The sequence below is a fragment of the Toxotes jaculatrix genome, chromosome 10 (genome assembly GCF_017976425.1).
Source record: "Toxotes jaculatrix isolate fToxJac2 chromosome 10, fToxJac2.pri, whole genome shotgun sequence".
Lineage (NCBI taxonomy): Eukaryota > Metazoa > Chordata > Actinopteri > Toxotidae > Toxotes > Toxotes jaculatrix.
The window spans coordinates 23,263,267-23,272,905 of NC_054403.1; the positions used below are offsets into that span (position 1 = coordinate 23,263,267).

General features: G+C 38.7%; 1 protein-coding gene across 2 annotated transcripts; it reads right to left on the reverse strand.

The window, feature by feature from the left end:
• Positions 1–30: 30 nt before the first annotated feature.
• neil3 (nei-like DNA glycosylase 3) lies at positions 31–9,050 on the reverse strand. 2 transcript variants are annotated; one of them, XM_041048519.1, is made up of 10 exons: positions 8,862–9,050; positions 8,665–8,774; positions 7,098–7,232; positions 6,480–6,693; positions 5,462–5,536; positions 4,960–5,126; positions 3,003–3,166; positions 932–1,346; positions 438–618; positions 31–255 (listed from the first exon to the last, which is right to left on the reverse strand). In XM_041048519.1, the coding sequence occupies exons 1-10, from the start codon at positions 8,964–8,966 to the stop codon at positions 73–75; spliced, it is 1,749 nt and encodes a 582-aa protein (XP_040904453.1). In that variant the 5' UTR covers positions 8,967–9,050; the 3' UTR covers positions 31–72. The 2 variants fall into 2 exon arrangements, with proteins under 2 accessions (XP_040904453.1, XP_040904452.1); XM_041048518.1 differs by having other exon boundaries at positions 8,665–9,050.
• Between the last annotated feature and the right edge of the window lie 589 nt (positions 9,051–9,639).

Here is a 9,639-nt window from a genome sequence, read left to right on the forward strand (position 1 = left end):
CTTTCGATATCCATTTATTTATATGAACATATAAGCATCAGTGTTTCATTTAGATGTGTTGCTATAAAAACATTAACAGCCAGGGAGAATGGATAGCCCTGGTCCATTCTCTGCCCACTGAAAAAAGTCACACTGTTTACCCTTTTGAAAGCTGCAGGTGTAGAAATTCCGGCCATTGTTGGGTCCTAGTTTCAGAACAGTCCTCATTAAACAGCGTTTACCATGGTGACAAAAAGGGAAGTGCAAGTCTGCCCACTGCAACAGAGAAAATAAGGTTTCATTAAGTTAATTGTTGAGTTTTATTTCAGTCATCTAAATCTGAAGCAAAGAAATTACACAGTTTGTGTATTCACTAAACCTGAAGAAAGTTAGAAATAATTTAAAAGTTATTTATTTTCCAAGCAACATGACGCTATAGAGACAAGTTCCATTTTCACCTCAAAGAAGTTGCACTTGGTCTCCCTGGGAAGCGAGCAGGCATAGAACTGTCGGCCCTTATTCTCCCCCTCCTTGTGGACCACTCTGAGGACAGCTGGACGACGATGGGATGCACAACAAGGGGCGCTGGGACTGGAAGAAATGGAGGAGCCGCGGCTTGCCGCTCCTATTTTGTGTGTACTGACAGAAGTGATGAAACAGTCTTATTAGCTTGAAATAAACTGAAAATAAAACACAGGAATACCTGTCACATCAACCCTTATTAGCGAGCAAACAACCACCCCTCAACCGTGTGTGATGATATGTGTTGGTAATAATTGTATTTGCATGGTTTCCTGCCATAGCTATTCATCAATCTGAACTTTTTTTAACAATGTTGCATTAAAAATTCCACGGTCAGATGCTTTTTTATCCCACTTATCTCCCTGAAGTTGCAAAAAACTTCTCTTATTATAAACTTATTCATGAATACCCAAGCAAGAGACTCACTCACCCGGAGTTGGGGGCTCCATTTTGAGCATTGTTACTGGGAAAGGGACTGTGATCAATTCTCATTTTCTTGGATGGGTGACTGTAGGAGGCCAGTGATTCCCCGTTGGAGAGCTCGGCACTTTGCTTCTGCCAGCCACCAGAGGCATAATTGGGGCTTGTTGTCCCTTGGCAGACGCTGTATTTATATAAACCTCGCTCTGCCGCCAAGGAATTCAAATGACTGCCGGCTGGGGAGAGCGGGGAGTTTACAGGCTTTGGCTTCATGCTCAAGTCAGAGAAAACAAGGGTGGAAGTCCCGAATGCAGACCTCCAGTTGACTTTGAGCTCCTCTTGTGGTTTCTTGAAGGCAGTGCAAGGGTACTTAATCAAATCAGTGGTGAAGGGTGATGCCTCACTGCTAATGTTGTCTTTGTGAACTGTGAAGATGAAGCCAGAGCGAGAGGCTCATTTCATGTTCGGCAGCTGCAGCTTATTCTGATGCACAGGCTGCTCTCGTAAAAAGCAGGTTGTTGTTAGCTTGCCATAAAATAAAATTGAGCAGTAAGGAGAAGACTCTGTAGTTAAAGAAAAAAAAATCACAATCTGTTGTGCTGATGATGCCCTTATGCAAAATTCTGTGAAATGTATGCCCATATAATACAATTCTGAAACTAAATAAATGTTTTCAGTAATGGTGAACTTACAGTCCCTGGACAACTACCATTAATTTACCCTTGAGCAAGGGACTTAACCCCCAACTGTTTTAGTGGAGCTGCATAGTGGTTGACTAATATATAACATTAGAAATGCAAATCAGGGTATTACTGGAAAAAAAACAACTTACCCTGAAGAAACAAGTGTTCATTATTCATTTCCATATTTTTAAAGGGAATAATTCATATAAAAAAACAGAGTCATGACTTACTCATACTCATGTCAGTTCAAAAATGCAGGTGAAATTTCTGCATATGTATTGTACATTTGTAGATCTACTTGACTCATATTTGCTCCTATTTTTAACATTGATAAAACTCAGATGGTCCCCATAGGGTGTAAGGTGAAGCAAAGGAGATTTGGTGTGGCCTTTTGACACCAATCAACAGAAAAAAAAGACCTTTTCAGAACCCTACAGGTGATCTAAATTAATTTCAAATATAAAATACTTTTATAAGCCCTTTAAATGCAGCCAGATGCCTGAAATTGCAGGTTTCTATCGTGTCCAAAGTGTGGTTTGTTTGGAATAAGAACATCTGAACCAACAGCAGGAATCAATGCCAAAATGAGAGGCTGACATATGATAGTCGGCAATTTACCCACGCTTGGGAAGCTCAGCATAACCAAATGAGCCATGGGCAAACTGTAGTCTGGAGTGATATTAATACAGCTATTCAGCTGTTCAGTCAGCCATCGATTGAAAAATATGTGGCAGGATGATCATAAAAAAAAAAAAAAAAAACAAAAACAATAAAATACAAAAAAAAAATACAAAATAAAGCATTCAACTGTGGTTTGGCAGTTCAAACAGACAGACAGCAAAGAAATTCCTTTCAAACACTTGTTCCCTGCTGCCATAATGTGTCTCAAGACAGTCAGAGAAAAATGGCCATTTGACAGACATGCTCATTACTTGTGCAGTAACATACAAAGATGCAGCCACAGAGAAATCAGGTGTTTGGTGCCTTGCTCAGAAATACTCGAGCACAGACGGCAAGTGGTACGTGGGATCATTCAGCTCAACAGCAGAATTATAGCTACTATTATTTTATCTCTTGCTGACAATACCTAGCTTTACCATGTTGTTTTTTGTATTATAGTGGCATTTCATTTTTAGCAACATATTGTGTTAATAATTCAAATAAAAACCTGCAAATTGTACTGTTACAAAAGGATTTCAGGCTTTATCAAATTTCTACTCAGGAAAAGCAGTTGATTGTATTTTGTTATTGTTCAACTCTAAATAAAATAAGAAAACAATTTACTCAACCACACAGTGGTATAAATTATGCATTTATGTTGCTGAGAAGAGGCACTGCAGTAGGTGTTCTGTCGCCCCATTAAATTCAGTGACAGTGAAGCCAGAACATTTTACTCACCCTCAGGTCTGGGAGTGAGACAGGCATCACAGGCTTTTGCAGCTGGCTGGTTGATGAGCGTGCAGAGCTGACAGGCCCAGTCCTCTTCCTCCTTCTTAGCCACATTATCACTGGTTCTCTTATTGTATGCCCAGTCAGTCAGCCTGTTTCTGACAGGGAGCTTACTGAATAAAGACAACACAGGAGTGACAACAGTGATTCGAATACATCTCTGTTACTAAAACAGGCTTACTGATGAATGAAAAGTGCACTGACGCAGAAATCGTTTTACTGTGCAAAAGCAGAACACTGGATCCTTTTCTGTTTATAAAAAAAAGAACATAAGAAAATGTTGTGAATAATTCTACAATTTCTAATATTTTGTCTATTGGTGAGGGTAGACTAAATCCAAGGGATGTCTGTCAGTATAACACAATACCATTCAACAGCACCACAAACTAAAAGCCTCCAAAATGACCATGAATTTGATTCATTCAATTCAGTCTTTGGAAACTGAGCACCGTAACCATTATGAGGGTAGAATTTATTGCAGGACTATTGTTTCAGACTACATAAATGTAATCAATAAGTGCAGGTAATTAACTAGCAAATAAGTGTGTTTCCATTTTTGGAAAATGACTCTTCTATACTGAGAAATGTGACATAAATTACTATTTCATTTTATCACTTCAGCTGTAAAGCTAAAGGAGCACTTCCAGAATTATTTACAATGTGTGCATCAGTAAATACATAAATAATACAACATAAATTTCCTTGATTATTTATAATTATTCCTTGGTACTGCGAGTGCAAAACGAGTAATACATATAAATTATAGAACAAACGGGTTGCCCCGGCAGCCTAATGATGAAGGTGCATACCACATAACTGCAACATCCACAGTCTGACTCTCAGCTGGCAGACCTGTGCTGCATGTCATACCCCTCTCTCTCTCTCTCTCTCCATGTGTCCTGTCTCTCTCTGTGTACTGATTATCAACCAAAGGCAAAAAAGCCAAGAAAAATAATCTTTAAAACAATAATCATAAAAAAAAAGTATTCAGCAACCATGATCGTGACCCGACTGTAGAAAATACGGGCAAACAGAAACCTTTAACTAGACAAACATTTGCAGTTCAAGCTGAGGATAGAGATGTGTGAGAAGACAATGTGTTTTACGTAGGCGCTCCAAGCATACATGTTAGTGCTCTGACATGAAGCTCGACTATGTTTGACAAGATGGGAAATCTGCAATGCCAACAGTCATGGAGAAGGAAAGAAGCAGTGGCTTTCAGGAAACTTCCCTCACAGATTGCTTTATCAGCTGAGTAATGTGTTGTAAGGGCTTTAGGCTCTAACCCTTTGCAAAGCTTTGCTCAAACACAACCCAGGAGGTGTTAAGCCTGTGCCCTGTCTGGCAAACACAGCCTTATATGCGCATTAATTTCCCCCCCATAACACTTCCCACTCCCTGCCAAGCCCATCTGCCTGCAAAGATGGCCTCTCTAAATTTGAACCCAGTATCTAAAAAGCTTTAGAACTTTGTGAAAAGACTAGGTTTTGAAAAATGACACCTAGCTTTATCGTGTTATGTTTGCATTATGGCGGTATTACATTTTTGGCAACAAAATGGATTCAGAATTTAAATAAATACCTACCAATTGTACTGTTACAAAAGGATTTCAGGTTTTATCACAAGTCTACTCAGAAAAAGCACTATTTTGTTGTTTTTTCATGGAAACACTAGGTATAATGTCAGTCAGAAAAGAATTCAGTCTGCCACGCTGTGGTAAGAAATATGCTTTTATGTTGCTGAGAAGAGACACTGTAATAGGTGTTCTTTTATTTGTCATCTCAAACATCATTGGTATCACCCGTTTTTAACAACACCTACACCAACCGTCAATGACACCACCCTCACAAGAATGCAAGACAATACCGTTCCAGTCAAAGTGCCAAAGGTCTATGAGAATCTCTACCTGATGTCAACCCCGCTGGGATCTCCCTTCTGACAGCGCTCGCAGAAGTAAGTCATCCTGCCGTTGTCTCCAAGACGACAGACTGTGATGACATGAAAGCACTGGCCGCACTGGGGACGCTTGTAGACTTTGTAATGTTTGTAGAGAGGAGAGCCAGATTTGCGACACTGATAGAGACAAGCAGGGCAGACAGGAGTGAATAGAAAGATGAGGATAAAGAGAACAAGAAAAAAATGATCTTTTCTTACTTGTCTATTACGTATGGAGAAAAAGGAATATTTGTTTTATCTATTCTCTTGGCTGTCTAGCTTTGACTTCTGCTCTCCTTCCTCAGCAATACAGGATTTAAAGTTAATCCATTCATGCAAGATACACTGAATGAGATATCGGCAATATACCTAAAATGTTTATACATCTAAATAGTAAACAGTACACATACAGATATACAAGATGTACAATACATTTTTAAAAAAGTGTTTCTACTGATAAACAAAGGTCTAACCTTATAAAACAGAAGGGTAAAATCACGCGTCATTTTCACCAAGTGGTGGATCTGTTCGTCTGTCAGCTGCTGAACCTGAGGATGAAGCACCGTTAGTTACAACTCACAGCCTGCGACTGAATAAATCTTATTCGTATTGCCCTTCATTTCAAAACAGATGAAAAGCGCCTCACAGTCAGCAAATCAATAATACAAGCATATGACTAATAAATCAACCAGACATGAATGAAAAACTGGATTTAAAATGATGCAACAGAGAAAAATTGCATATAAGGCATTCCCAAGACGAGCAACTTGGGCAACAAGGACATGACTTGGGCTCATACCGTTCACAAAAAAAAGAAAAACACCACTTGTAGCTCTTTCAAGACACCTAGGGTCTGGATAATGGAGAAGAAGGTCATAAAGATTCAGTGGTCCCAGAAGAAGAAGGGGCCAAAAGTCCTAGATTAATGTTTTGGTCCAGTGTTCTCTATTCTTTTATCAGATCTAATACTTTCTAAGGGGAGTAGAGCAGAGCCCCTGGTTATAGTTGAGTAATAGAAGTATTCATGCTGCAAAGTGTCTCTTACTTGCAGTAGATAGGTCACTGTAAAAATCACACTCTTTTTTTCTTAATACAAAATATTCCCTAAGAGCAATGTGAGCCATTGGGTCTTTCACACCTGATTTCCAGATCAGGACTAGAAAATATTTGATTTATGTTTTTTTTTTTTATTATTATTACTTTTATTAAATAAAAATGTTATAAATCAGAGGGAAAAAGATATTTGAGCCCCAATAAAAACTATATATAGTCAGAGAAAAACAAAACAAAAACATTTCCATTTCCAAACTGCATCGAGGGAAAGACATATCTATGCCGCAATGCGCTTATTTGTCTTTTCCCTATTTCACCCTCCTCATTGCAATGCATCACTCAGTAATACAAGGGCTTAAACTTTTTCTGTGAGATGTCTTGCTTTTTTACCCTCTTTTTTGTTCCTCTGCTGAACACAATCCATCATCTTTTCCATACCTTCACGGCTGGGTGGAGGCCCGAGTCAAACAGGGCTTCGTTTTTAATGATGTTGCCGACTCCCGGCATGACGGCCTGATCTAGGAGAACGTCACAGAGCATCCTGCTAGTTTGGCTCCTCACTGCCTCCTCGGAGTGGGAGAAGCTGAACTTAGGGGAGCACAGATCCAGACTCTCCATAGCTCTCACCTTCTGCTCACAGTCCCCTGTCAACCTGCGAGCACACAATTTTATAGCACAGGAAGAATTTAGAAAATATATGGCCGCTGTTACTGAAAGTGTGCCACAAGGTCGCTGGTACACTTGTGAGGTTACACATTTCAAAATTGTTTCTTTCATATATTCAGTTTCAGTTTGTTTGTTATGAGACGGAGCAGCATAGGTGAAATTTTCAGACAGTAGAAATAAATGTCTGTCTGGCGACTGAGCAGTACACCAGGACCTAGCAGTCAATGAACAGGACAAATGTCGAGCCAAACAGGTAGCGTTTTTCATGCAACAATAGCCTCTGTCTTCAGTCACAGCTTAATGTAGGACATACTCCCTGTATGAGACTCATACCCCAAGGTGAACTTCTGTCACCTCAATCTATCTAGGCTAGGCTGGTGTCCCCGTTACCTTATTTCCACAGTGCTGTCAAAGAAGCACACAATGTCGTTAGTCAGGTGTATTTCCAGCACCGGTATGGAGCCCATCCTATCCTTCCTCTCGGCAGGGTTTATACGCATTGATCCATTCATACCAAAGTGGACTCTAAAGGATATGAGCATGAAAGAAAGAAAGAAAGGAAAGGCAAATTTACTTTAAAGATAGCATGTCTTAATCCATATAAGTCTGTGTATTAGAAATGTCACAGGCTCCATCCTAGCAGTGCGTGTCTACCTTCAGCCATGTGTGCTACTGAAGTAATCTCATGCAAGGCTCTGGCAATTTTACCTGCTTTCTCACATCTATTCAGCTATATATCTATAAACTGATTTTATTTGATGATTAAAGAAACACTTCCACTCGATGCATTTAGGTTGATGACAATATAAAGTATAGACAGCATAAGACTATAAATATGCCAACTGTCAAGGACTAAACAATACAATTTGTACAAGGGCAGCAACCCCTTTAGCATCTCTTGATGTATTAGACCCACATTGTGGCCAGTGTTGCAAATCAGTGGCTTATAGCTATTCTGTATTTCTATATGATATTTGCATCAGTGTGATGAATGACTTGGAATTTTTGTATTAATTCTGCAACATGAATGTACAGTTGTTGTACATTCATGATAGAGACAATTTATCCATGTCATACATCATGTTTGTTACAGCCATTAAAAATAAAAACAAACTGTTTCCATTATGGACCTCCAACACAACACAAGCAACAATGAGACATTAAAATGAGCAGAGTAAGCTTTCTTTTTCTCCTGGTGAAAGCATTAAACATTATTTTCTGGCCATTGTCAATTAATTGTTTTCATAGAAGGTCAAGGAAATTTGTCAAAAAAATCCATCAAAACTTCACAGAGCCAAATGTTCAAATATCTTGTTTTCATTTCCAAAAAATATAATATAATATTATATATATATATATATATATATATATATATATATATATATATATATATATATATATATATATATATATATTTAGTTTACAATTATATCTGAGAAAGAAACAAAACAGGAAATAATTTGAAAGGCTGGACTGAGAAAATATTTGGTATTGTTTCACTATTATCAATAGTTGCCGATTATTTTTCTGTTGATTAACTGACTAATGGATTCAGCTCTGGTTAACGAAGGTGTTGTACTAAATCATGTTACCCATCAAAACCTATGACCCAGGCAGGAATTTCGTTTTTAATCATACTTTAATCACATACTTTGTTTTCATATACGCCTTTTACAAAGATGGCGCCTCCATAATATTTAAACTGGGTCACACATTTTGATAAATAAAACGTTTCCCGTGGCAAAAAATAAGAAGGTTTAAGTTCCTAATCAGGTCACAGAGCTAGTCAGTTTCCCTGTCGACACAGCGGAGGGCGCTACGGGAAAACACTCGTTAACTGGGGGACAGACTTTGACACAACATCTGTTTATTCAAAATCCCAGTTATCACCCACTAAGCTAGACCTTATTTGGAAATATAGTGGTAATATAGTGCCTAAGTTTATGGCCGACATTACCTCAACGCTCTTGGGCCAAAGTACATGAAGAGCTCCTTCCCCAGGGTTTCTACACCGGTGTACACACAACCATAAAGACTGCGGAAGACATGTCCATCGGGGTTGTTTTTCTGTAAAGAGACATAAGACGCCGCAAAACGTAACCGGTTAACGCTAGCTTGATAGCACGCTAACAAATAAGACATAACGCGACTCACCGTGGATGTTATCAAACTGCCTCTGGTCTCTTTCAGTTTTTGTCCTTTCTGGACTCTTGAACGGATTTTCTCTCCGTTCAAAGTGCAGCCCGGACCTTCAACCATCTTCGAGTCGAGTTTTGAAATCCTGTTTCGTGTTAACCCCAGCACTCAGCAGTCCGACTTCCTAAATACAAAGTTTGTTTTCGTCTTGATTTACCCGCCATAAAATTTGAAGCTGCGCATGCGCGTTAGGCTTTGTTTCCAGAAATGGGCGTTGCTTCCTATACAGTCTATGGTTGCTTCACATCTTAGGTGGCAAACGATCTTAACTACGGAATAAAAATAAAATACAAGTACGTTAGTCAACCAAAAATATTATATTATTGGTACTTACAGAATATAAACATTAAGCAAACTAGTACATGAATTTTAAAATGTTTGTATTTTCCCCCCAAAATCGATTTTTATTGGAACATCTCATGATTTTGCGCAACTTAATGCAAGGATAGCTTATAAATAATTTCATCATTTAAATAGCCTGTGCATGTGCTGAAGAACTATGCATGTCTTCTTTCCCTTCTATCATTTTTGGTTTCTGAACTTTAATTTGTTCATTCTTCACTAAGCAAGGAAAAATAAAACAAAATGTGACATTATAAAGCAATGGAGATTTGAGAACCACGGTATCGGCCCTACTGCTGAAAATGATGGTTTTGTTGGACACCAATCTACACATGGTGAGAAAGACTTTCCCTAATCCCTGATTTAATAGCTTCTTTATTTCCTTCATCATGCA

Bases quoted from the DNA above. Each gene is read 5' to 3' on its own strand.
- neil3 (XM_041048518.1), bottom strand. From the start codon at position 8,966: ATGGTTGAAGGTCCGGGCTGCACTTTGAACGGAGAGAAAATCCGTTCA. The intron at 6,694-7,097 runs GTAACGGGGACA...GTGTGCTCGCAG, and splicing joins GACAGCACTGTGGAAATAAG to GTTGACAGGGGACTGTGAGC. The intron at 619-931 runs GTGAGTGAGTCT...CACTTCTGTCAG, and splicing joins AATGGAGCCCCCAACTCCGG to TACACACAAAATAGGAGCGG.